Genomic DNA, 26,061 nt, shown 5'->3' with positions numbered 1-26,061 from the left:
GGAAGTTGTCAAACATGATCCTTGTGGAGATGGGGGCATGGCGGCCATGAGCATTTGGAGACTTAGCTTATGTTTTCCCTGGGATGTGTCTTGCTTGGTGCAAAGGGGGTTGGTTGCTGTGCCAAGGATCAGATGACCACAGAAGTGGTTTGTGGGCCCTGTAGCGAGAACCAACAGTTCCTGAAGGAGGTGGTCCACAGTGTGCTGGATGGCCAGGGAGTCGGCTGGCTCAACATGAAAAAGGTGCGCCGGCTGCTGGAGAGTGAGCAGCTCCGAGTCTTTGTACTGAGCAAGCTGAGTCGTGCAGTGCAGTCAGAGGATGATGCCCGACAGGATGTCATCCAGGATGTGGTGAGTGTTTGGGCAAGGGAGTCAGGATCAACTGGGCAGAAGGATGTGGATGTCAAAGAAAAGCTGCTAGCTCTAGGTCCTGGCTCTTGTTGCAGGAGATCAGTCGGAAGGTGTACAAGGGAATGCTAGACCTCCTCAAGTGCACAGTCCTCAGCCTCGAGCAGTCCTATGCCCATGCTGGTCTGGGTGGCATGGCCAGCATCTTTGGGCTTTTGGAGATTGCCCAGACCCATTACTATAGTAAAGGTAGGGATGTACTTGCTGTCTCCCTGTCAGGCTTCCCAGTGCCACTCCACTCTGTCACACTTTGGGATTTTAATTTCTGGTATGATTGATATGTAAGAAACATTCCTACCATGCGAAACAAGGCCTTAGCTGTTCTTTCTGTGTGCTAACTCTGCCCCACATCCTCCTGCATCCCCCCATCCCACTTTCCTGACCTGATTTCTACTCCATGTCTCCTTTAACCACTTTTTGTATTTGTCCCTTTCCTCAGAACCAGACAAACGCAAGAGAAGTCCAACAGAGAATGTAAATACCCCAGTTGGCAAGGATCCTGGTCTGGCTGGGCGGGGGGACCCAAAGGCAATGGCTCAGCTAAGGGTCCCTCAGCTGGGTCCTCGGGCACCAAGTGCTACAGGAAGGGGTCCTAAAGAACTGGACACCAGAAGTTTAAAGGAAGAGAATTTTGTAGCGTCTGTGGGTAGGTATTATTTATTGTGCCTAATATGCCAAAATGGCCTGGCTTCTTAAATATCTCTTCATGCTCTCAATTCATCCGGAATCCTGACCTTCTCTTCCCCGTGCTTGCTTTTTTAGAGAGGGAGAGAGGTCTTTCTCCATTTCCAGTAGCATTTTCTCTCCCGTGTCTGGTCTTCTGCTTGCTCTGTAGCTGCCTCCCCAGCATCTTTGAGGAACAGTGGAAGTTTGCTCAGAGACCCAGGAGTGCAGTGCAGGGATGCTGAGCTGTATTCTCAATCCCTTTTAACTTACATCTGAATTTCTTCACATAGAGAAAGCATGTTCCTGAAAACTATTAGGAAATTTATAGATACATCTTTGGGATGTAAAATTATGATCATCTGGGTATCTGCATCCAGTTCTCCCCCATCCAAGCATTACACTGCTCTGGAACCTGCTCCATTCTGGCATGTTTGGGTTCTAGACTCCAAAGTCACAGATTTCTGAGACAGCTCTTGTTTCTGTCTTTCCACCCCAGACTTGACTGAAGACTTGGTTAAGTTTGGTGTCTCTCTGTTCACACTCTGGTGTTACCTATTTGTCTCACTCCTACTTGACCTCGAGTCACCTAGGCTACCTTCTGTTTGATGCTAGATCCCTGGTCTCTCTGCTATGCTTTCAGCTGGTACTTCTTTGCCACAGCCTCTAGCCATTGCCGTAAGCTCTCATAGGAACGAAGCAGCTCTCTTCTTAGGGTATCTCCGGTTCTCTGGTTGGCAAACATTCTCCTAGAAGCTGTAGTAAAGTCTGGCTTTCTCCCATCTGATACGATGCTCTGAAAGTCTTGACTCTGCTTGGGCAGATCACTTCCCTATTAGAATCTCTGTTGCCTCATCTAGAAAGTGAAGAGATTATTAAACTCTGAGGCCCCTTCCAGGGGGGGAAATGTTCTCTGATTGGTGTTTTCTGTGTTTTGGATTACTGAGAAGCCAGCCTTGACCAAATGCCCTGATTGGTGTTTTCTGTGTTTGGATTACTGAGAAGCCTGCCTTGATCATTTTCTGTTCTCTGTTCCTTCTATTGGAAGCGTTTTTTCATAGTCACTATGAATCACAGTTGAGCAGGCAATAGTCCCAAGGGTAAATTTGGTTTTTTTGGTGGCACAGGAGGAATGCTAACTGAATGCTTGGCCTCGGTCCAGTCCAGGAGTCAAGCAGATTTCTGCTCCTGTCTCTGAAATTCTTTGACTGCTTGATCGGATTGTCTCTCTTATCTGTAATTTGTAAACATGGCCTCTGCTCAGCTCATTTGGCAAGTAGGAGTCACATGATCTGTCTCTGGCCTACTAGGGTCTGGTTTTTCATGAAGAGCCCTTCCAGCCCCAAAGTTCTGAAGAGTGTTTACATGGGGACTAGGACTAGAGATTTAGAGTCTTCAGTTCACGACTTCAGGGACAAAAAGTGGACTTTTGCTTTCTCAACCCTACCCGAATAAAGATATCTTGGTATCTTTTAACTGATAATGCTGTGTCTGAAACGGAATGAGCGTGGGAGGTGGGTTCCAGTCCTTTGACCAGTCTGACTCTTTCTGTCTTTCTCTCCCGCTTGCATTGCATCTGGGGTAGAATTGTGGAACAAGCACCAGGAAGTGAAAAAGCAAAAGGCTTTGGAAAAACAGAGTAAGGAACAAATGCCCCTTCCTGTCCCCCAGTCTCCCATACCTGCCAACTTCCCAGGCCCAGTTGGGACAGGCTCCCTTGGTCAGCCCCACTCCAAATTTGTTCTTGGGTGGTATTTGGAGGAAGAGTTGTAAAGACAGGTCAGAGAATTCTTGGGGGGTGGGCGGTGCTGTATTTGGATTGAAAGCAGGTAGGTGCTGTGTAAATCCTCGGTGTACGGCTGTAAGCTACTCCTTGCCCCTCCCTTCATTAGCAATCAGGCGTCTACTGAGTAATACCCATGCCTCCGTGTTCTATTGCTCTGTAGTTGGTGGGAGAACGTCTGCCGATTGCAGCGCCCCTCTGTGGCTCACACCTCCCTCACTGTTAGGCCTGTGGACGCAGTTGGCAGAGATGGTTGCTGTCCCTCTGTGTTGAGTCTGTAGCTTCCCAGCTCTCTCTAGTGGCTTGCCTAGGCACACTTTCTTGCTTTCTGTCGTTCTGTCCTTCAGCCATACCATCCAGGGTGGGTGAGTTAAAATAGTGGCTTTTTTTCCAGTCTCAAATGTAGATGGTGTAGGGTGGGGGTAGATAGTACCCATGGAAACAGCGTTTCTTTCTTTCTTTTGGCCTAATCTTTTCTGGCCTCTTTAGACACATTTGTTACTGAGCATCTGGGAATACTTTAATGGTCTGTCTCAGGCACAGGTGAAACTCTGACTTTGAATGCCATGGAATGGGGTTTGTTTGTGGAATGTTTTGTGTTAGGATGATTTGCTCTGGATTTTCTCAGGTTGAGAAGATGGCTGCAAAGACCCTTGGCCAGGTCTAATGTACTCCTTGGTTCTTACGGCTTCTGGGAACCTCTTCTCATGGGTCTCAGTGGTGGGGAGGGGCAGTCCCTGGGAAGTGACTAGGATGGGATGACTAGGTGTGGAGCAGGCTCTGCCGCTGGCCCACTCCTTCACCAGCCTGCCCTGAGCTTCTCTGTGCTGAATGACACAAGTCTTCCCTACTCAGGACCAGAGGTCATCAAGCCTGTCTTTGACCTGGGTGAGACTGAGGAGAAAAAGTCCCAGATCAGCGCAGACAGTGGTGTGAGCCTGGCATCTGCTTCCCAGGTTTGTGAGAGCCTTCCTGAAAATTCCCGGGACTAAAATACTGTCTCAAAGTAAGACACAAACATACAAACACACAGACTCACACACACAGACACACACACAGACACACAGGACACACACACAGACAGACACATACAGACACACATGTATTTTGGCAGTGGGAATTAAATTCAGAGTATACATTCTAAATCAAGACTTCTACTAAATTATACCATTAATCCTCAAAAATACTTTTGATAGTTAAAAAAAGATCTCAACATAACCAATAATAAAGAATACTTAATAAATAGAGTCATAAAATATAATACTGCTATTCATTGTTTTCAAAATTTTAGCCAACACAGTATGATTTTATATATGTATCGATACATCTATGAGAGGGAGGGCCTTACTGTCTAGCCCTGACTGGCCTAGAACTTGCTATATGTAGACCCAGCTGTCCTTGAACTCACAGAGATTCTCCTGCCTCTGTCTCCCAAGTGCTGGGACTAAAGGTGCGCACTACGCTGTCCACCTTCACTTTGGTTTTTAAATAGATCTGAAAGATGACCAACAGGAAATGCACTAAAAGTAGGGGTTAATGTGGGCAGTAGACTTATGACTTATTCTTATTTCCTTATTCTTTTGTTTTCTACATTGAGTATTTTTTAATGTGTTATTTTATTTATGTAAGTTCATACATTCCATCAAAGAAAAAAATTACTTGCTCAGGATCTCTCTAGAAATAGGTGTCCCTCGGTCTCATTTCAGAGGACTGATCAAGACTCTGTCATCGGTGTGAGTCCAGCTGTTATGATCCGAAGCTCAAGTCAGGATTCTGAAGTTAGCACCGTGGTAGGGGAATACCACATTGGCCTCTGTGTGGGTGGGGCCTGGATTTCTCGGGAAGGTCTTCTTCCCTTTGAAGGCTGTTCTCAGTCTTAGATCAGCTTGATTCTCATGGGTGTGTGTGCACAGGATGTCACTCATTTTACAAGGAGGTGCTTGGGAAAGCTGACACACCTTTAAAATGATGCTTTTCACAGCAGTACAGGGCTCTAACTGACTTTGGGAGTCCCTCTCTGGGGACTGTCCCTCACCACCTTGTGTCTTCTCCAGGTGAGTAACAGTTCAGGAGAGACCCTCGGAGCAGACAGTGACCTGAGCAGCAATGCAGGTGATGGGCCAGGAGGCGAAGGCAGTGCCCACTTGGCAAGTTCTCGGGCTACTCTGTCTGACAGTGAAATTGAAACCAATTCTGCTACAAGCACCATCTTTGTAAGCTTTATTCCCTAACAAAAGAGCATTTCTTTAATGGGAGAGGAAAAGGTGGGGCTGGAGGTGCTATTCGGTGGCAGGGCACTTGCCGAACAGGCACATGGTACTGCAGAGGAAAGGGGAACCCTGCCACAGTCATGCGGAGGTCTGGTTCAGCCAGGACGGCTCTGCCCTTCCTCTTTTCCTTTCCTTCTGTCTGGGTTTTTGTCTTTCTCTTCTTCCTTCCTTCCTCCCTCCCTCCTTCCCTCCCTCCTTCTTCCTTCCTTCCTCCCCCCTCCCTTCCTTCCTTCCTTCCTTCCTCCTCTCCCTTCTCCTCCTTTTTGAGACAGTCTCACTGTGTAACCCAGGCTGCTCTCAAGCTTGTGACCCTTGTGTTTAGTCTCAAGTGCTGGGATTACAGGTATGCACCACTACACCCAAACAAAGTGAATCACTGAGCTCTTATCTCGCCCCTCTGCTTTGCAGCTTACGCCTGTTTCTTTAGACAGAATTATCTGCTTTGATCCATGTGCTGCTTTGTTAAGAGGACTGTGAGTCTTCTCCACAACAGCCTTTCAGTCCTTTTGTCTAGAGAGGACAGTGGAAGACAGGATTCAAATGAGGTCATTTTTACTACCAGTGCTAATCTGTCTCTAGGTCCTTCCTCCTTCTGTATGTCTGCTCCCAGTAGAGCCAGTGGAGGCTGAGATAGAGTTAAGAATTAGCAGGGCCGCTCAAGTTAGGGGCCTGACTCATTCTGAGTCTACACAGACTATTTTAATAAGAGTATTTAAGAAATCCTTCCAGCTAGGTGCAGTGGCTCAGGCCTGTAATCCTCCTCAGGGGCCGAGGTAGAAGGATGTTAAGTTTGAGGCCAGCTTGCAACATGGTAAGACTTTGTCAAAAGGGGTGGGACCCAGGAAGATGTCCCAGCAGATAAGGCTCTTGTCTTCAAACTTTGACAGCTTGAGTTCGATCCTTGGGACTACATGGTCGAAGGAGAAAACTAACTCCTAAAAGGTGTTTTCTGGCCTACACGTGAATGCATAATCACAATCCACACATAACCCCCAGGATGCATGTACAAAGTAAATAAATGTTAGTTTAAAAAGTCTTCTGAGGGCTGGAGAGATGGTTCTTCCAGAGGTCCTGAGTTCAATTCCCAGCAACCACATGGTGGCTCACAACCATCTGTAATGGGATCCAATGCCCTCTTCTGGTGTGTCTGAAGACAGAGACAGTGTAGTGTACTCATAAAAAAAAGTCTTTTGAAACCTTTTTAAAAATCCTTCTGTTGTGCTTGATTTTGGATGTTAAACAAATATGAGTGTCATTCTTGCAAGATGCTGGTCACAATGTGCTGCCTTTCCTGGCTCCTCTTTTACCACACAGTTGAGGTGAGAAAGGTTACTAAATTTCTTATTTGGTTTGTGTGTGTGTGATGTAGAAGATAATGTCGGAAGACTCCCCTGGTCTCCCATGGTCTTGTTGGGTCCTCACACATACAGACTCTTGCACCCACATGCGATCATGCACACACATTAAATACATAAACAATCAATTAACTTAGTCATTTCTCCAGTTCTGTGGGTAGATGTTACAATGTTCCTTTTATAGACAAGGGAAACGATCCTCAGCAACTACAAAATTAATAAAAAGTAGGGATCTGAACCATGGCCAGCTGACTTCAGGCTCTGCTCTTTCTTTTGTGTCGAGTCACTACAAAACCTTTACCTTGTTCTGTGGTGTAAGGGTGTGAGACCAGGCTGGCCTCAAACTCGTTATAAAGCTAGGGCTGCCCTTGAACTGCTGATCCTCCTTTCTCAACCTCCAACAAACTGGGATTAGAGGCATGCCCACCTTTAAGAGAAAGCATTAGAGAGACTAAAGAATAAAAGTGGGCCAGAACAAAGGCTTCATTTCTTGCTTTAGTGAGCAATAACAGCAAACAGGGCTATCAGATTGACTTTGGGCCAAGCATAGTAGAAGCAGAAGCAGGGAAAATTGTTTTGTTAATGGATGATGTCTACTTAGTGGATGAGCCTTTCCCCGAGGTGCCTGGTTTACTTCATCCCTGTTGGTTGATAACTCTGGCATCAGACCTACCATCTTGTCTTTCTAGGGTAAAGCCCATAGCTTGAAGCCAAAGGAGAAGCCGGCTAGTAGTCCAGTTCGCTCTTCCGAAGATGTAAGCCAGCGAGTCTATCTCTATGAGGGACTACTAGGTAAGAAATAGACTGGCAAGGCCCCTTAGTGGGAAGAAGCTGGGCTCAGCCATGGGAGAGGGTGGCCATGGAGAAGGAGGCCATGGGAGAGGGTGGCCATGGAGAGGGTGGTCATGGGAAAAGGTAGCCATGGGAGAGGGTGGCCATAGGAGAGGGTGGCCATGGGAGAGGGTAGCCATGGGAAAGGGTGGCCATGGGAGAGGGTGGCCATGGAGAGGATGGTCATGGGAGAGGGTGGCCATGGGAGAGGGTGGCCATGGAAGAGGGTAGCAATGGGAAAGGGTGACCATGGGAGAGGGTGGCACTGAACGTCTACTGCTTGCCTTTTACTAATCTCAATTTTGATATCAGAGAGCATTTTAAACTTCTTTTTCTTTAAAACATCAAGTTAAATCATTCTCTTTGTTTTTAATATATGTGTTTTTTTAAAGATTTATTTATTTTATATATGAGTACACTGTAGCTGTCTTCAGACACACCAGGAGAGGGCATCAGTTCTGATACAGATGGTTGTGAGCCACCATGTGGTTACTGAGAATTGAACTCAGGACCTCTGGAAGAGCAGTCAGTGCTTTTTTTTTTTTTTTTTGGTTCTTTTTTTCGGAGCTGGGGACCGAACCCAGGGCCTTGCGCTTCCTAGGCAAGCGCTCTACCACTGAGCTAAATCCCCAACCCCTAGTCAGTGCTCTTAACTGCTGAGCCATCCCTCCAGGCCTTGAACTTCCTTTTAATATTCATTTACTCAGTGGGGACAGGGGTGCATGCTACGCACACACTTGGAGGTCTCGGGACTTTAGAAGTTGGTTCTCTCCTCCCTCCTAGCATGTGGGCTCCAGGACTGAACTCACCAGCAGGCTTGACTGCACGCACTTTTGCCCACCGAGGCATCCCAGCAGTCCAGATAGCATTTTAAAATCTGAACCAAGGGGTCTGTGGGATAGACCAGGGCTAAAAATCAGATGAAGCTGGGCTTGGGTGTTACTCACCAGGCTGTGCCTTTCTGTCTCCTTTCTTCCCTCTTGCTACCACATTCCTCCCTGCTCACAAATTGGCAGGAAGGGACAAAGGATCCATGTGGGACCAGTTAGAGGATGCTGCTATGGAGACCTTTTCTATAAGTAACTGCTTTTCTTTGTGTGATGTGTTCACCCCTCCTGCTCGGGAGGGGCAAGGTCTCACTTAGAGGCCTCTGGGGTTGGAGGCAAAAATGTCAGATCTGGGAGAAAGTTCCAGTGTCCTTTGCTCTGGGATTTGAAATGGCCTTGTTTTATCTGGGGCTGGCTTTCTTTTTATTTAGCAGCTACATTTGCAAAATGTTAAACAAGCCATGCCCCCCACCCAAGAAACAACTTTGTTCCACACAGGCAAAGAGCGGTCTACTTTATGGGACCAAATGCAGTTCTGGGAAGATGCGTTCCTAGATGCTGTGATGTTGGAAAGAGAAGGAATGGGTATGGACCAGGGCCCTCAGGAAATGATCGACAGGTATGAGACTTAACAGACTCCTGGCAATGTGGCTACTCAGTTCCTCCCACGTGGTCTTGTGGCCTCCCACCTGAGAACTAACTTGTGCTTGGGCTTCTGCTTAGGTACCTGTCCCTAGGAGAGCATGACCGGAAGCGCCTGGAGGATGATGAAGATCGCTTACTGGCCACACTCTTACACAACCTCATATCCTATATGCTCCTGATGAAGGTAAAATGATACTGCTTATGTCCAGCTGTTACTGCTGCTGGAAGGGCAAGAATAAATAGGTCTATTGCCTAAATTTTGGAGTAGTTTGGAAGCTGTCAAAGTATCTGACTGGGGTCCTCATCCTGACCTGAAAGTCCAAGGCACCTATGGCGGCTTACACACTATTCTTTTCACTGAGGCCGCCAGGCTGTTTTGTTAATGATGTTATAAGGTAATTGGTTATCACTTGTTACTCGTTTACCTTAAATTTTATGTATTGCCTTTGCTAAGTTGTTTTAGGTTACGCTAGAGCTCTCCAGAGAATACAACTGATTTAAACTTTTCTTTTTCAGTAAAATATTCTAAAACCTTCAGGTGCTCAGAATTTATTTTTCAGCATCAGCTCTCAGTCTTGTAGAAGCTGGAAAAAGCTACCTAGCTAGGCATGATGGTTCATGCCAGTAAATAAGGTGCTCGAGAGGCAGAGGCAGGAGGATCAGGAAATGCAAGGCCAGGCTCGGCTACAAGTTCAAGGCCAAATAAAACTATAGAAAATCTTGTCAAAAAGAAAAAAATATCTGCTTATTAACGAAGCAGTGACAGCTCTAGCTTGAGCTGTTTGGGCTTCAGGTTGACAGCTGTGGAGAAGTGTATCGCTGTTATCAAGAGTTCTCTGAAAGAGAAATGTGGTTTTGGACTGGTAGTGGCAGAGAATTATTCTGGGAATGAGCCTCCTTGAGTTCTCCCTAGCTTTTAAATGGGAAGGGATCAGTTGCTCAAATGTAGTTACAGTTCTGTGAGCCTTTTGACTTGATCGATTGATTGATTGATGAGTTAGGTTTCTGTTGCTGTTATAAGCATTATGGCCAAAAGCAACATGGGGATAGAAGGGCTCCTTGGCTAACTGGTGACAGTCCATCGTCAGGGGAAGCCAAGACAGCAACCTGGAAGCAGGAACAGATGCAAAGACCATGGAGGAGCACTGCTTATCGGCTTGCTCAGGCTGCGTCCTTTTTTTTTTTTTTTTTTTTTTTTCGGAGCTGGGGACCGAACCCAGGGCCTTGTGCTTGCTAGGCAAGCGCTCTACCACTGAGCCAAATCCCCAACCCCAGGCTGCGTCCTTATAGACCTCTATACCAACCTGCGAGGGGAGGGACTGCCCACAATGAGTGGCTGGGCTCTCACATCAATCATTAATCAAAAAACAACTCATAGGCTTAACCTGCAGGCCAGTCTTACAAAGGAATTTTCCCAATTGAGAGTCCTTCCCAGTAACTCTACCTTCTGTCAAGTTGACAAAAGCTAGTCAGCATTCCCTGTATTGTAAGCTTTTCCCTCTCTGTGCTTGAATTCCATTTCCCTGTGGTTGGGGTGGATGGTGGTACTTATCTGCAAGGTGTCTCAGGTACCAGACTCCCACTGTTACGGTACCCATGTTACTGTTTCTAAATCATACTCTAGGAAGTCCTTTTGGGAGGATACTATGGTATTGGCGAAGAATAGGAGGAGGCATCTCCTTGATACCCAGCTCTCTGGGAGCCGCTTTTCTGTAGAAGCTAGCTAGAGGCAAGACAATGCTTTTCTCCCCAGCATGGGCAGAATACACAGTTAAAGTGTTCTGCCATAGTGAGTCATATAGTCTTTCAGAATTCCATTTCTCTCAGGTAAGTGGAAACTTGGACGTTTTCTTGTGTCTGCTTCCATTGGGAAGAGAGCAGATCCTTTATGAAGACTCCTGTCTTGGCTTTACAGGTGAACAAGAACGACATCAGGAAGAAAGTACGGCGCCTAATGGGAAAATCCCACGTTGGGCTGGTGTACAGTCAACAAATCAATGAGGTGCTCGATCAGCTGACCAACCTGGTGAGCACACCTGGGCTTCCTTCATTCTGCGTGTCATCCCTCCCTATACAGAGCTTCCACGAGGAACCATGGCCATGTTGCTATGCAGCCAGGTTAATCACTAGTTTAGAGAATGGGGCAGTAGTTTACAGAATGAGTGGTTAGTAGTTAGTAGTTTAGAGATGTGTAGTTAGTAGTTAGTAGTTTAGAGAATGAGGTAGTAGTTTAGAGAATGGGTGGTTAGTAAGTAGTAGTTTAGAGACTGGGTAGTTATAGTTGGTAGTTTAGAGAATGGGGCAGTAGTCCAGCTGAGGTTTTAGCCCTTCTGTTCAGTGTTGGGACTCTCAATACTCCAGCTGTTATAGTACAACTGTTTCCATGTGAGGTCTGCAGATCTCTGGGTATCCGCAAGATGAAATCTGTTCTCATCACACTAAATGCCTTTTTGTTTTGTTTTCTTTTCTTTTCTTTTCTTTTCCTTTTCCTTTTCTTTTCCTTTCTTTCCTTCCCTCCCTCCCTTCCTCCTTTCTTTCTTTTTTTTTTCTTTTTTTCTTTTGAGACAGGGTTTCTCTGTGTAACAGCCCTGGTGTTTTGGAACTCATTCTGTAGACCAGGCTGGCCTCAAACACACAGAGATCTATCTGCCTCTGCTTTCTGATTGCTGGGATTAAAGGTGTGTGCACCAATGCCTAACTAAAATGCCTTTTATAACTGATCAATATTTGTATCCAAGCTGTAAAAGCAGTCCTGAGTAGACTGTGGCATATTACTATCATGACACTAAACCACGTGAGCCCCACCCTCTGCTCCATGCATTCTATTCTTTAAAAGATAGTTCTGTAAGCTGGGGATGATGGCACATGCCTTTAATCTCAGCACTTGGGAGGCAGAGGCAGGTGGATCTCTGTGAATTCACAGCAAGTTCCAGGACATAGCCAGGGCTGCACAGAGAAACCTTGTCTCAGGGAAAAGAAGAAGAAAAAGAAGACAGTTTTTTGGTAAGGTGGTCAGTAGGAAAGGCACTTGCTGCCAAACCTGACCACCTGAGTGTGATCCCTGGGACCCACTGGTAGAAAGAGGAAACTGACTCCTGTAAGCCGTCCTCTGACCTGCACATGATCTTCACGACACATGCGTGCCCACACACAGACCACGACCCACCCAGCCACACTTGCAAAATGAACAAAAGAACAAATAAGTAAATAAAATATAATTTAAGGACTAAAGAGTTGGGTCAGTGGTTAGGAGCACTTGTTGCTCTTCCAGAGAGCCTGGGTTTGAGTCCTAGCACCCACATGGTGGCTCACAACCATCTGTATCTAGGGGATCCGATGCCCTCTTCTGACCTCTGAGAGTACCAGACATGCACACTCTGAGCATAAATACTCATACATATAAAATTACAAAATAAGTTTTAAAAAATTAAAATTAAAAACCTAGCAGTTTCATGCTGAATGTAATGAGGCACACAGTGATCCTATTACTTAGAATTTATTTATTTTAGCCTAGAACTAGGTCTTGCAATTTTTAAAAATTTTATTATTTTATGTGTATTTGTTTGTCTGTGTATGTGTGTGTGTACATACATACATACATACATACACACACACACCACATGTGTGCATGGTGCCTACAGAGTATAGAAGAGTGAGCTGGATCCCCTGAAATTGGAGTTACAGCTACTCGGTAACCACTCTGTGGGAGATGGGACTCAAATCCCAGGTCCCCTGGAAGAAAAGCAAGTGCCTTTAACTGCTGAGCTATCTCTATGGACCTTGGAACTGACTTTTAAAAAAAGAATTACTTATTCATTTTACATGTATGAGTACACTGTAGCTGTCTTCAGACACACCAGAAGAGGGCATCAGATCCCATTACAGATGGTTGTGAGCCACCATGTGGTTGCTGGAAGTTGAACTCAGGACCTCTGGAAGAGCAGTCAGTGCTCTTAACCACTGAGCCACCTCTCCAGCCCCTGAAACTGACTTTTTAAAATGCATCTTAATAACATGAGGATCACAAGCTTAAGGACAGCCTGGCTTATATTGTAAGACTGTCTAAAAAATTATTTTAAAAAACTGCTGGTTTTCTGGGCATGTTGGTGCTTGCCTTTAACCCCAGTACTCAGGAGGGAGAAGCAGAAAGATCTCTGAGTTTGAGGCCAGCCTGATCTACAGATCAAGTTCCAGGCCAGCCAGGGCTGTTATACCGAGAAAACCTGTCTCAAAACAAACAAACAAACAAACCCCTACCAATTTCAGGACTGGAGAGATGGCTCAGTGGTTAAGAGCACACACTGCTTTTGCGAGGCCCTGGGCTTGGTTCCCATCACCTACACAGTGGCTCACAACCATCAGTAACTCCAGTTCCAGGGGATCCAGTGCCCATCACTGGCCTGTGTGAGCACCAGGCACACATTTAGGCAAAATACTCATGTATATAAAATGAAAATTAAAAAGCCAGTTTCACTTATGAATGTTCTTGATGAAACTGAAACACATCACTTTTATTACATTTTAATCATTGCTTTGATGCCTTTTTAATATTTCCTGAAATAAAATGGCAATTATACATAAAGCATTTCTGCTGCAAACCCAGTGATTGCTGTGAGGAAAAGCAGCCTGTGATAAGTGAAATATTAGCCGTGTTCACGAAACACCATTTTCCCTATGCCTATTAGGTTGAGTTGACAGACACTTTTTAAAAAACAAAACAGTGAACCAATTCTCTATTTTTAAAAATTTATTCTTCTCTCCTATATTACATCTCAACTGTAGTTTCCCCTCCCTCCTGTCCCCCATTTCCTCCCCCTGACCTCTCCCTTCCCCCAGACCCACCCTGCTGCCTTCCCTCAGAGAAGAGTAGTCCTCCCAGGGGCATCAACCAAACACAGCATAACAAGGCACATACCGTCTCACCAAGGCTGGATGAGGCCACCAAGCAGGAGGAAAAGGGTTCCAAAGGCAGGCAGAGAAGCCAGGGACGGCCCCCACTACCACTGTTAGGAGAACAAGAAGAACACCAAGCTATACAACCGTAGTATATATTCAGAGGTCCTAGGTTAGACCCATACAGGTTCCTGATTTCTGTGAACCACTTGCGTTCCCAATAGTTGATTCTGTGAGCCATGAGCCAGTTCTTTTAGGGTAGGCAGTTGATAATATTGGTTACCAAATTTTTAAATGTGAAAATGAGAATTTTGGAGTTTTTTTTTTAGTTTGTTTTTTGGTTTTGTTTTTTAAAGAGAGAGTCTTACTACATAGTCCTGATTGGCCTGGAACTCACTATATAAGCCAGGCTAGCCTCAGACTCACAGAGATCCACCTACTTTTGCCACACAAGTGGTGGGATTAAAGGTATACATCACCATGTCTGGCCAGTTTTCCAGGATTTTAAGGCTTTTCTAATGAGATTGATGATGTAATGAATATGATTTTTTTTTCTTTTTTTCAGAGCTGGGGACTGAACCCAGGGCCTTGTGCTTGTTAGGCAAGTGCTCTACCACTGAGCTAAATCCCCAACCCCATGAATATGATTTTTAAAAATAAGATATACTGAAGGATTAACATTTGGTTAGTGTCTTTCTAATATACTGTGTGATATCACAAGTACAAATAAGGGTAAATTTCCTACTCCAGGTTAGAGGAGCCAGGCGGGCTTTACTGTAACTATATGAACTGTCCATGGCTGGGCTTTCTTTTTTTTTTTTTTTTTTTTGTTCTTTTTTTTTTTCGGAGCTGGGGACCGAACCCAGGGCCTTGCGCTTCCTAGGCAAGTGCTCTACCACTGAGCTAAATCCCCAACCCAATGGCTGGGCTTTCAAATACACATCCTAGCTGCTGTAGTAATGCTGCTAATCCCAGTGTTAGGGGGAGGGGGGCAGAGGAGTGTTGTAGCGAGCTTGAGGCCAGCCTGGAGGTATAGAAAGCAAGTTCTAGGTCAGTAGAGTATGGAGACCTGCTTATCTGGAAAGGCCTTTAGAATCTCCCCATTTCCAGTGCCTACCTGTGAGGTCACATTTTCTCTGTTCCTTAGCCAAGGCCACATACGCAATAGCTTATATACAGAAATAGGTGGAGAATGTAGCAGTTTTCTTTTAGTTCCTTACCCCACCAGCCTCTCACTCCTATCCTTCTTCCCTCCTCCCTTTCTCCCTTCCTCCCTCCCTCCCTTCCTTCTAGAGACAGCATCTCTCTATATTCAATTATAGCTGTCCTGGAACTTACTATATAAGCCAAGCTGACCTTACACTCACAGAGAGGCTTTAAACAAAGGCAGCTCTTGTTTTTAAATTGGATTTTTATTTGTTTTTGGGTATGTGTGCTAGAGGACATTTTGCTAGAGTTCTCTCCTACTGTGTGGGTTCCAGAGACCTAACTCAAGCTGTCAAGTTCTTTTCTTGCTGGGCTATCTTGCCAACCTCCTTTTTATTTTATTTTGTTCCATTTTATTTTCGAGACAGGTCTTACTGTATAGCATTGGTTGGCCTGGAACTTATATGTAGACCAGGCTGGCCTCAAACTCACAGAGATCCACCTGCTGCTGCTGCCTCTCTCAAATGTTGGTATTTAAGGTGTACACATCATTGTATTTTTTTCTGATGAGAATGAGATTTCATGGTTCAACTTGGTATGTGACTAAGAATGATCTTAGATTTCCCATCCTCTGGCCCCAGCTCCCAAGTACTGGAGAAAATAGGCATGCAGCATGGCAAGGAGCAGGGCCAGCTCCTTCCTCTCTATTGTCCTTTCTTTCTTTTTTGAAGTGGTGTTTTGTAATGTAGCTCAGGCTGGCCTCCAACCTGTGATCTCCTGCCTTGAGTGTGGGGTACGATGCCCAGCCCAAGAATGCAGCTGTTTTCTCAAACACTGAAGGGATCTGTAAGTGAAACACTGACACTCTTCACTGTTGCTGTTATTAGGAGAAACACACCCTATAAGAGGTGCATTCTTTACCATACGCTTGGCCATCAGCAAATTATTGCATCTGATCACAGCCCCCATCTCCTCCTGGTCTAATTATCTTAAAATTAATTAATAATTGTTAAAATGTTATTACTACGTCAAGAACAGTAAGTATAGCCACAATTCATGTAAACAGAAATTCTTTGAAAAGTCATTGGTCTTTCCCTTGGCCAGTGGCTAGCAGATAATGTGGTGCTGCAGTGGACATAGTGGCACAGGCCTTTAATCCCAGCACTCAAGAGGCAGAGGCAGGCTGATCTCTGAGTTCAAGGCCAGCCTGGTCTACAGAGGGAGTTCTAGGACAGCTAGGGTTGCACAGAGAAACCCTGTCTTGAAACAAAGAAACAAACAAAACAAACAAATGAAAAGATTGGGCTAAGGAAGGTACTAGAAATTTAATTGCTTAAGTGAGACTTTATTTTTTTATTATTTTATTTATTTACATTTCAAATGTTGTCCCCCTTCCCCATCCACCCCAATAAATTCCCCACCCCATCCCCATTCCCTGAGACATTTTTTAAAATTCCATATCTGTGTGCAAGAGCAACATCTGAAAATTTTAAGCATCTCTTTTTCCTCAGAATGGGCGTGATCTCTCCATCCGATCCAGTGGCAGCAGGCACATGAAGAAGCAGACGTTCGTTGTGCACGCAGGGACGGACACAAATGGAGATATCTTTTTCATGGAAGTGAGTTCATGTTGGAGAGCCAGAAGAATATACAGAGATCCAAGAAGGTTCTAGAGCAGCACTAGGGTTTTTTTCTATTTATCATTAATTTACCAAGTTATTATTGCAAATGACTAGGTAACTGCGATCCTCACCATTTATTTCTTTTTCTCAGTATTGGATGTAGGACATAATTGCATTGTCCATGAATGAGAACATAGCATGACGTGTTTGGGTGGTGGCTGCTGCGTATTTTAACCTCCGCTTCCTTGTTTTCTACTATCCTCATCCTCTCATCCACCAAGCATCGTTGTCTCCTTTGTCTCCTCCAGGAGACTGTAGGCAAGCAGTAAGATGTGACCATAGCCAGGCAGTGGCGGTGCACACCTTTAATCCCAGCACTGGGAGGCAGAATTTGAGGCCAGTCTGGTCTAAAGAGCCAATTTCAGGACAGTCAAGGCAACATAGAGAAACCAAACAACAGATGATGTGAACATAAATTATTATGTTCCTCTTTCTCGTGGGAAGGGAGTAGAGACCTCCGGTGTGCCCTAGAGCGTGCTGGTCTGTTGACAGTATAGCATGGCTGCCTATTCACTGGCCTGTACCTAGTCTTTTCTTTTTTTTTTTTTTTTTTTTTGGTTCTTTTTTTCAGAGCTGGGGACCGAACCCAGGGCCTTGTGCTTCCTAGGTAAGCGCTCTACCACTGAGCTAAATCCCCAGCCCCAATACCTAGTCTTTTCATTCAGCATTTCCATCCTACTTCCCTATACTGGAATAAAAAGACTTTTTCCTTTATCTTTCCTTCTTTTAAAAAATGTATATTTATCTCTCTATGTGTATCCCAGCATGTGTGTGGAGGTCAGAGGCCAACTTATAGGACTTGGTTTTCTCTTTCCACCACATGGACCCTGGATGTCAAATGCAGACTCAGGTGTTCAGCTTGGCAGAAAGTCCCTTTACTCATGGAGCCATCTTGGAGCCCTGTTTCCATTTTTGTTTTGTTTTGTTTTTGAGACAGAGTTTTACATAGCCATGGCTGGCCTAGAGCCCACTGTATAGACCAAGCTAGCCTTGAATTCACATAGATCTGTCTGCCTCTGCTTCCAAGTTCTGGGGTTAAAGGCAGGTATCGCTTGTCCAGCTTCGATAGTTAAAATTCTCGAGCATGTCCTTACATAGGTTCCCCTGTTGCCAGTTATTTTGCTGAAGAAATTCACTTTCTGCCTTTAGCATCTAGACTTTCTGGCAATCTCATCTCCTTGACCCTGTTTCTCAGTCATTTGCCTTTCTTCTGTAAACTTTTAGCCCAGCAGAGATGCTTGGTTTAAGGTTCAATATTTTGGCAAGAATATCTTCCAAGAGTGGTCAGGAGCAGAGGCGAGAGGGCTTGGGTGGAGAAAGATTTAAAGAGCATCACTATGTTGCTAACAATTATGTAAATTATACCTCTTATTTTATGTCCCACCACATGTGTATGGAGATCAGAAAACAACTTTGTAGAGTTGGTTCTGTTTTGTCCCATGTTTATGAGGGCTTGGGTGCCCAAAATCAAGTTTCCTCGCCTGCTTAGCAAGCGTTGTTCTTGCCGAGCCATCTCACTGGCCCTAAGTATTATGGTTTTGCATCGTACCTAGGTCGTCAAAGCAGCTAACTGGGAACTCTCTGTGTGCAGCACCCTGCTGTTGAGCTGCATCCCCACACCTATACCTGGCTTCTGATGTACGTTAAAGAGTTTATGCATGTTGTGCCAGGCGTGATGGATACTCCTTTAATCCCTGCATTCAGAAGGCAGAGACAGGATGATCTCTGTGAGTTCGAGGCCAGCCTGCTCTACATAACAAGATCCAGGGCATCCAGGAGTACATAGAGTGAGACACTATCTTTAAAAACAAAAACGGGGGGCTGGGGATTTAGCTCAGTGGTAGAGCGCTTACCTAGGAAGCGCAAGGCCCTGGGTTCGGTCCCCAGCTCCGAAAAAAAGAACCAAAAAAAAAAAAACAAAAAAACAAAAACGGAACAACACAAAGTGCTCATATTAATACACTTAGTAGTTATTACTGTCAGTGAGTCCCTCCTTAGCCATGAGGGGACACTGACAAAAGAGCCCGCTCAACATGACATAGCTACGTATGGTACAGCTGGGATCTCAACCCACGCAGTCTGGCCCTAGACCCATCTGCTAACCAGTGTGCCACATGTCACTCCAGTAATTGAAGCTATGAGAATGGGTGAGTTCGTCTGGAGGGAACTGTTGAACTAGGAAAGCATGTGAAGGGGACCTTGCTTCCTAACGCCTATCATCCTATATTGAGTAATTTTTACACAATAACCATTGTTCATGTGTCACTTGCGTAATTATAAAAGCATTTTATAGTAGAATTTAAGAGTGAATTCCAAATAAAGTAATTTAGTGAATTCTAAATAAAAGTATTTAGACTAGAAAATGTACTGGCCCTAGTGTTTTCTCCCCAGTCACGCCTCGCCTCCTCCTTGGTAACAAAGCTAATTTCTCCATATGGTTGTAAGTGGAGGCAGGAGATACGCTCTAAGTCCTTGGTCTAGAGAGCACCTATGAGGTGGGGCACACTAACCGATTTGGACAGTGCGCTTTTCCGAGATTCCATTTCTGTCAGTATTCCTAACAGAAAGTCTGTCCAGCTGTGTTTCCCTGAGGGGCCCTGAGTATTGGGCAGAAAACTTGACCGCAGGGCTGCCCCCAGGTCAGTCATGCCACCTTTTCCCTGTGAGGCTCGTGTAGTGTGGCCTGGGATGGAAAAAGCAGCCAGAGACCAGAACCACTGACCAGGGCTATGTGTCTTGGCAGGTGTGTGACGACTGTGTGGTCTTACGTAGTAACATCGGGACAGTGTACGAGCGCTGGTGGTATGAGAAGCTTATCAACATGACCTACTGTCCCAAGACCAAGGTCCTGTGCTTATGGCGTAGAAATGGCTCTGAGACGCAGCTCAACAAGTTCTATACCAAGAAGGTACCCGGGGTCATCAGAGTTTGGGCTGGGGATTGGATAGGCATTTAGGACTAAGTGCTGAATTTCTCACTGGAAAGTTAAAATTCCGAAATCCACACCTAAAGCCAGATTTGGCCTCCCACTCTCACTTGGAATGCTTGCACTGGCTCTGAGACCTGACATTAACCTTAGCCTTTGGGAGCACTAGAGCAGGGAAATGGAACCCTGGAAGGGCTGCTATCAAGGACCTCCCCTCCCTGTGCTGCAGTGTCGGGAGCTGTACTACTGTGTGAAGGACAGCATGGAGCGTGCGGCTGCCCGGCAACAAAGCATCAAACCCGGTGAGGAGCAGACACCCCAGAGTGCTCTCCCTCTCACCCCAGGGACCCGACTAGAAAGGGGCTGTGGGACCTTCCCGCCACCAGTCAGCTGACACTTTGCTTTTACCACAGGGCCTGAACTAGGTGGTGAGTTCCCTGTGCAGGACATGAAGACTGGAGAGGGCGGCTTGCTTCAGGTCACCCTGGAAGGGATCAATCTCAAGTTCATGCATAACCAGGTATGTACAAGCAGCAGCAGGCGGCCTCCCGGCCCCAGTGTTTTACTATATACGATCAGTTTCCAGGCTCTCTGTGCTCTCCCAGTGAGTAAGAGGGAGAGCCTTGGACAAGTGAGAGAGAAGTGAATGGCTAGACCGAGAGAGAAACCAAAGGGGAGGGCACAGTGGCGGGCGAGACCCAGGCTCTGAGCAGATGCAGCAGGGAGCCTGTGTTGGGAACGGGAAGAGAAGAGGCTTGGTGGCTGTGCTGCCCACCCGTTAGACTCACACAGTGTGAGTGGGAGCGTCTCACTTGGCCCCTCTTGCGTGTCTCTCTGCCTTCCTGTATTCCCAGGGCGTGCTTCTCTTGGTGGTTTTGCTTTGAGAGTGTAGATTGGCCAATCTCCCTGTGTACACGATCTCGTGTGTGTGTGTGTGTGTGTGTGTGTGTGTGTGTGTGTGTGTGTGTGTGTGTGCGCGCGCGCGCGTGTGTGTGTGTGTGTCCATCTGTCCGTCCGTCTGTCTGTCTCTGTCCTCTCCAAGTATGGGTGGTTGCCTTTTCCTGCTGACTCTTGTCCCTTCTCTTCCTCTGGATGTCCCTACTCTGCCCTGCTCCACAGGCCTCATTCATGCCTTCCTTTGATGGGGGAGTTGCTTCAGGATCCTTTTCCTACTGTGATTCCACCCTAGGAGCTGACTTCTCTCTTTCTTCTTGGTCTTTTTAACACAGTGATACTTTTTCTCTCAGTGGACATTGCTTAAGCTAATTCCCTCTGAGGCCAGCGCATCATCCCAGGTCCGTTCCCGGCTCTGCCTCCTCACACAAGTGCCTTTCTTCCCCTCCCTAAAGTCCCCAAGACTCTGAACTAGGTCCTAGTGTGATGTCCTGAATCCCCTGGCCGAGCAGGGACTCAGTGAAGGTGGATATCTGGCTTTGACGTTACTTTTGCCCCTCCTTGCCAGTTTAGCCATGAAGACGTCTAGCTGGGAAGTTTAGATACAAGAAATAGCTAACTAGCTGCCCAGACATCCTGTCGTTCTATTAGTGTATTTCCAGTCTGGAACCTAGTAGGGTTATCCCAAGGACGGGTAGTGCCTGTGTACTTTTTTAGACCATGAAGGAGCTAGAGAGGTGGCTTCTGATCCCGTTTCAGTGCCGTGCCCCTCGCTCCCAGAAAAGGTGAGCTCTTGTTAATTGGTACCCAGACATGCTGCCCACCTCCTTGTTCAGCGCTCAGTGTTCCCCATCCCGGGCCTTCACATTAACAGTTGCCTATTGGGTCCAAAATGGCCTGTACTGGAAGGCTTGGCTTCTAGAAGTAGCATCCTACAGAGAGTAACAGTGAAGGCCGACTCCTGGGTCTGACTCCATGGTCTAGAATGTTAATGGAGCAGTTTCTTGTGGCCTGACCCATCTTCTGCCAACAGCAAGCAGCTGGGGTGAGCAAAGCTTTGGCCCTCAGTGTGGTTCTGCTCTTGGAGTAACAGATGGGAGCAGCATAGACTGGGAGTCAGAGTGTTCTTGGATCTGAAGCCCAGCTTCACTCACGAACGAACAAATGTTCTGGTCCTGTTTCTTCCTCATCTGTAACACGCAGACAGTAAGAGGCTGTGCCAGTCAGATAAGAGTCTATAAAGCGTCAGGTCAGAGCTCAGCACATAGCAGTTATTACTGTCACTGCATGCTTCTCGGGAGGTCCCGGATCCTGTGTCAAGGAAGATCAGACCATCTCCCACCCTCAGGACAGTCCGAGGGGAGCTTTGCACCCGTGCCAGCCCTCTGCGCCGGAGGAGGATGTATGGAAGGGTAGAGACCTGAGGGACCGAGTCAGAGATCCCTGGGCACCGTGTCCTATGAGTGCTGCCTGGACAGAGGGTACGGGTGGGTAACCCAGGTCAGCAGAGGGGCCTTTGGGCTGGGTTTGACCATTAAAACTAATGCCTTCATTTCTCTCCCATGCTTTCTCCTCCGGCCAGGAGCGGAAGGTACTTGCCCTTTCTGCTTTCTTCGCCTCTTAGCGCTTTTGATTGTGTGTGTGTGGATTCTTATGTCTTCCCTCTGGGAACTAGGTTTCCTCGGGGAGCATGGGCTGTAGCTGGGAGAGTGGGCTTCATGGGGCAGGGGTGGAGCCTTTGGGCCTTACCCCCGCCCCCTCCCTCTCTTGCAGGTTTTCATAGAGCTGAATCACATTAAAAAGTGCAATACAGTTCGAGGCGTCTTTGTCCTGGAAGAATTTGGTAATTACACTATTTTGCTCTTAGGTCTGGACTCACATGGCAGTAACTCAAACCTTGGAGCTCCAGAGGAGGGAGTAGGGCAGGGGGACAAAAGCCCTGCAGAGAGGTCAGGAGTTGACAGGGAAGGAAAGGATCCCCGAGAAGACAACAGAAAGGAGAAAGACAGGATAACCAGTGGTCCCCGGAGAGCAGGAAGCCTTGGACAGGTTAGAGTCTAGGGTGGTAATAATGTAGTCCCTCTTTCCTGTTTGGCCAGCCAGTGGTCAGAAAGTTCTGGGGCAGAGCAGACTGGTGGTCCTCAAGCTCTGTTGTCCATGTTGCCTACCACCACCTCTCTAGCAGCCCAACAAGGTTCCACCCAGCCTCCCTGGCACCACTCTGGGTTCCACCTGGCCTCTGTTCTAGAGGAGGGGGATGAGGCCTCACTGGCAGACTCAGCTGAGGCCAGAGAAGCCCCATGGGCCTCAGAGGCAGAAGGGCAGGTCTATCTGGAAGCTGGATCCCTCCCCCAAAACAGGCTTTAAGGAATGGTGTAGTGGGGCTCACCCTGGGGCTTTGAGTTCCTGCTGTGTTTGTGCTTCATTCTTTTGTGCCCCTCATCCGCTGCTATGAAAACCTTCGTTCTCCAGCAGGTAACGTGACTTCAGCTCGTGCTGCCTTTCTCCAGGCCCCAGCCTTGGGCCCTGCAGTGGGTGGTGGGCTCTTTTCATAACTAGTGGTCTCTCCTTCTCCCCACCCTCTTCCTTCCAACACCCCTCCCCCTTGTGCTGGCTCCCTGTTCTGAGTTCTCTCTTCACTGTGCTCCCTTCTCTCGTTTGCCGGAGAGAAACTTGGGGAACTCTTCCAACTCAGGAGAATGATCTGGGGCTTCTTGCTCTGTCTCTAATTAGTTTATTTCATGCTAACACTGGGTTCTGGGTATTCTACCTCCCAGGGTCAGAAGAAGGTGTGACCAACTCTCCTTCTATCTTTTCTGCCCCCAGAGGGATGTCATGCCCTCCTCCCAGTCTCACGAGGCCACACTGGTGGCTGGACCTGGGAGACCCTACTCCTTCCTCTGGCCGGGGACAGACCCTGCATGGCTGGGATGGGTTGACTCCTAGTCTTGCATTCTGGGCTGTGGACATGTGTGTACTTGCCTGATGCTCCCCGTCACCTCCACCTGGGTGCTGTACTCGCCTTTCTCTCCTGATCAGTGTGTCTGCTCCAGAGCCCTCTGACGCTCTCCCTCACACAGGCAGGCCCAAGAGTCTCCTGCCTCACAGGAGTTGATGTCTCCTCCAAGTCTGATGTTGGGTTTAGTATTCTATTACTTCATACTACTTTGTGACCCTCTGTGTGGGGGTTGTGGGAGGAATGACAATTTCTCATGACTAGATTTGTGGGCTCTCGTGACAAGGATGAGTTCATGGGCATCTCAGCAAGGGAGGCACAGGCTAGAGACCACTCTCTTCCCTACTGCAACTCCTCAAAAACCCTGGAGAGTAGCTATGACCAGGCGGGAGAACGGCCAGCCCTTCTACCTTGGGGCACCTAAAGAAGCATGTAGATCCCAACCGTCAAGTAAGGAGCCACAGCAGACTTCCGATGTCTATTTGAGGAGTCTGCCTGGACAACCCAAGGAGTCTGCTGGACAGGCTGAGCTCTGTTCTGTCATAGCCTAAGCTACCCCAGCTGTTGTGAGAAGATACAGAGGGAAGGGGAGCCTGGCGCTGCCCACTGCCGCCTGGGGGAGTAGGCCACTGTCACTCTTAGTTTTGAGCTTTCTGTTTTGTCTCTTGCCCGTCCGGTTTTAGTTCCTGAAATTAAAGAAGTGGTGAGCCACAAGTACAAGACTCCAATGGTGAGTATGCGTCTCAGCCACAACAGACTGAAGCACACAGGGCTCCCTGGGAACCTTCCGACAAGAAGCGGGGACCCTCATGGGGGACTGGTCCAGATGCCAGTGGTTCAACTCAAGTTGAAATACACTTTCATCCTGGGGTACATGTGCTGACCCCCTCTCTCAAGAGAAAGGCTTCCAAAGACTCAGCCCAGAGGCCAGTGCTAGTGCTAGGGCAGGCCTTGTACCCTAGGCTGACCCTCCACCTATGAAGGGGCAGGAGTCTCAGTGTGGCTGATCCAACGGGTCTTCTGTCTCCTGCAGGCCCACGAGATCTGCTATTCTGTGTTGTGTCTCTTCTCGTATGTGGCCGCAGTTCGTAGCAGTGAAGAAGACCTCCGAACCCCACCTCGGCCTGTCTCTAGCTGATAGAGAGGGGTTACACAGCTGGGCCAGCCCAGGGGTCACCCCTCACCTCTTGCTGCTCCTAAGCGCTGAAGCTGCCTCGACTGAGACAGAGACTCTGTGTGTGTGTGTGTGTGTGTGTGTGTGTTCTCTGCAAGGTGTTCTCTGCAAGCTCCTTCCTGCGGTTGAGCTGGTTTCGTTTTATGTCTGAGTGTGTCCTTGTGTTCATCTGTCATGGGGCTAAGCTAGTCTCATTACCTTCTCTTCCTACAATAGCAGACTAGCCTACTGTCCCCTCAGGGCTCCAGAGAGTTTGTGTGTGTGCGTGCGTGTCTGTGGGGTCACTGTGAGCACTCTATTGCCTGTCCTTGCACTGTGGTCCCGTGTCCTTGTCCTTATCCCTTCCTGTTTATGGGTCTTCTCTCCATCCTCTGTGGTCTGGCACTGTGGGGCACCTGGGACAGTTCCAGTCTGGGAAGTGAGAGACACTTGGGGACAGCCTTCCTGGCTGAGGGCCCGGGAGGAGGAGGGAGGATTCAAAGGAAGCTCAGTAAGTGGCAACCTCTTTGCTTCCTCAGCTCCTAAATTGTGGCTGCAGCTCATGCTGCTGCCTGTCGCACCCGTGGGGGATCCTGAATGACTGCGTGTGCTGGGCTGGGATTTTTGCGGTGGTCCTCCTGGCCTGTGGCATGAGAGGACAGAGGAGTGAGGTGATGGTTTCCTAGACAGCACCAGCCGCTCTGCCTAAGAGCTGGAGCTAGGTGGGTCAGGGCGGGGCTGAGCCCAACACACATGCCTGTCTGCAGGCAGAGTCTCCTGGCTTCAGTGCTAAGGACTGGACAGGGGGAGAATGTAAATATTTCAGCTCCACATTATTTATAGAAAAATGTACAGCTGTGTGATGTGAAATAAATGTCCTGAACTCTGCTGGAGCTCCCTGACTTTCCTCTCAGCTCAGGCCCGAGGAAGGCCTAGCTCATCCACATCCAGCTTTGGCACACTGAGGCCCTGCTGTGGCCTCCTGCTTTCTGGGCTTCCTGGGGTGCCAGAAATGAACACCTACTACACTATGGCCTGGGATACTCTGGCCACTAGAGAGAGGAGGTGACTTGGGCATTCATACCTGAGCAGCTTGATAAAGAAGTCACAGTAAAACACAGACGCTGCTCTGTATCCCCTATACAGGTGTGGCCAGGTGTGTTGGGATATGACCTGGGCCTCCCAAGGGCCTGCGGGTCAGGGCTCTGTGCTCTTGGGGAAGTGAGTGTCTTATGTTGAATAAAGCACGAAGTAGTAACCCAGGTCCAACCTTCCTGGGCCATCTATGCCGTGGGAAACCCTGGCACTTGTGGGCAGAATACCCACCACACTGCCATGACACTCCTAAGAGTGTCAGACCTACCAGATTTGTAGACCTACCGGCCACCAGATTTGTAAGGAAATGTGGTCTCCAGGGAGGAAGTCAGAGAAGGTTGTGATTTCCTGTGTCTGAGCTAGATGGAGTCACTCTGTCTCACGAGATATGGTCATGAACTGTGGGTTCACAGGGTCTTAATGCCTAGTACAGTACAGGGCCCTACTGCCCTGCCCTGTACGGCACACATCTGGTGGTCCCTGGGTTACAGGAACAAGGCTCATGCCTGTGCCTACAGTGGAACACCTATGGCT

At 47.5% G+C, this 26,061-nt stretch overlaps 1 protein-coding gene across 50 annotated transcripts in view; it reads left to right on the top strand.

Moving 5' to 3' along the window:
• Positions 1 to 25,320, top strand: part of Madd (MAP-kinase activating death domain) — a 43,548-nt gene extending 18,228 nt beyond the window's left edge. For 5 of the 50 annotated variants that reach the window (XM_063284751.1, XM_063284758.1, XM_063284753.1 and 2 more), the window contains 17 exons: positions 165 to 351; positions 447 to 597; positions 848 to 1,054; positions 2,657 to 2,710; positions 3,710 to 3,810; positions 4,561 to 4,644; positions 4,909 to 5,067; positions 7,169 to 7,271; positions 8,327 to 8,389; positions 8,636 to 8,756; positions 8,861 to 8,966; positions 10,698 to 10,808; positions 16,333 to 16,440; positions 19,247 to 19,411; positions 19,659 to 19,731; positions 19,843 to 19,949; positions 22,097 to 25,320. In XM_063284751.1, the coding sequence (XP_063140821.1) occupies positions 165 to 351; positions 447 to 597; positions 848 to 1,054; positions 2,657 to 2,710; positions 3,710 to 3,810; positions 4,561 to 4,644; positions 4,909 to 5,067; positions 7,169 to 7,271; positions 8,327 to 8,389; positions 8,636 to 8,756; positions 8,861 to 8,966; positions 10,698 to 10,808; positions 16,333 to 16,440; positions 19,247 to 19,411; positions 19,659 to 19,731; positions 19,843 to 19,949; positions 22,097 to 22,384 (2,188 nt within the window). In that variant the 3' untranslated portion in view covers positions 22,385 to 25,320. The remainder of the gene's footprint in view (positions 1 to 164; positions 352 to 446; positions 598 to 847; positions 1,055 to 2,656; positions 2,711 to 3,709; positions 3,811 to 4,560; positions 4,645 to 4,908; positions 5,068 to 7,168; positions 7,272 to 8,326; positions 8,390 to 8,635; positions 8,757 to 8,860; positions 8,967 to 10,697; positions 10,809 to 16,332; positions 16,441 to 19,246; positions 19,412 to 19,658; positions 19,732 to 19,842; positions 19,950 to 22,096) is intronic. The other 45 variants (XM_039106011.2, XM_039106022.2, XM_063284763.1 and 42 more) reach the window with 27 other exon arrangements.
• Positions 25,321 to 26,061: the final 741 nt, after the last annotated feature.

This window comes from Rattus norvegicus, chromosome 3, assembly GCF_036323735.1.
Source record: "Rattus norvegicus strain BN/NHsdMcwi chromosome 3, GRCr8, whole genome shotgun sequence".
Classification (NCBI taxonomy): Eukaryota; Metazoa; Chordata; class Mammalia; order Rodentia; family Muridae; genus Rattus; species Rattus norvegicus.
This window is presented reverse-complemented; position numbering and strand designations above follow the sequence as displayed.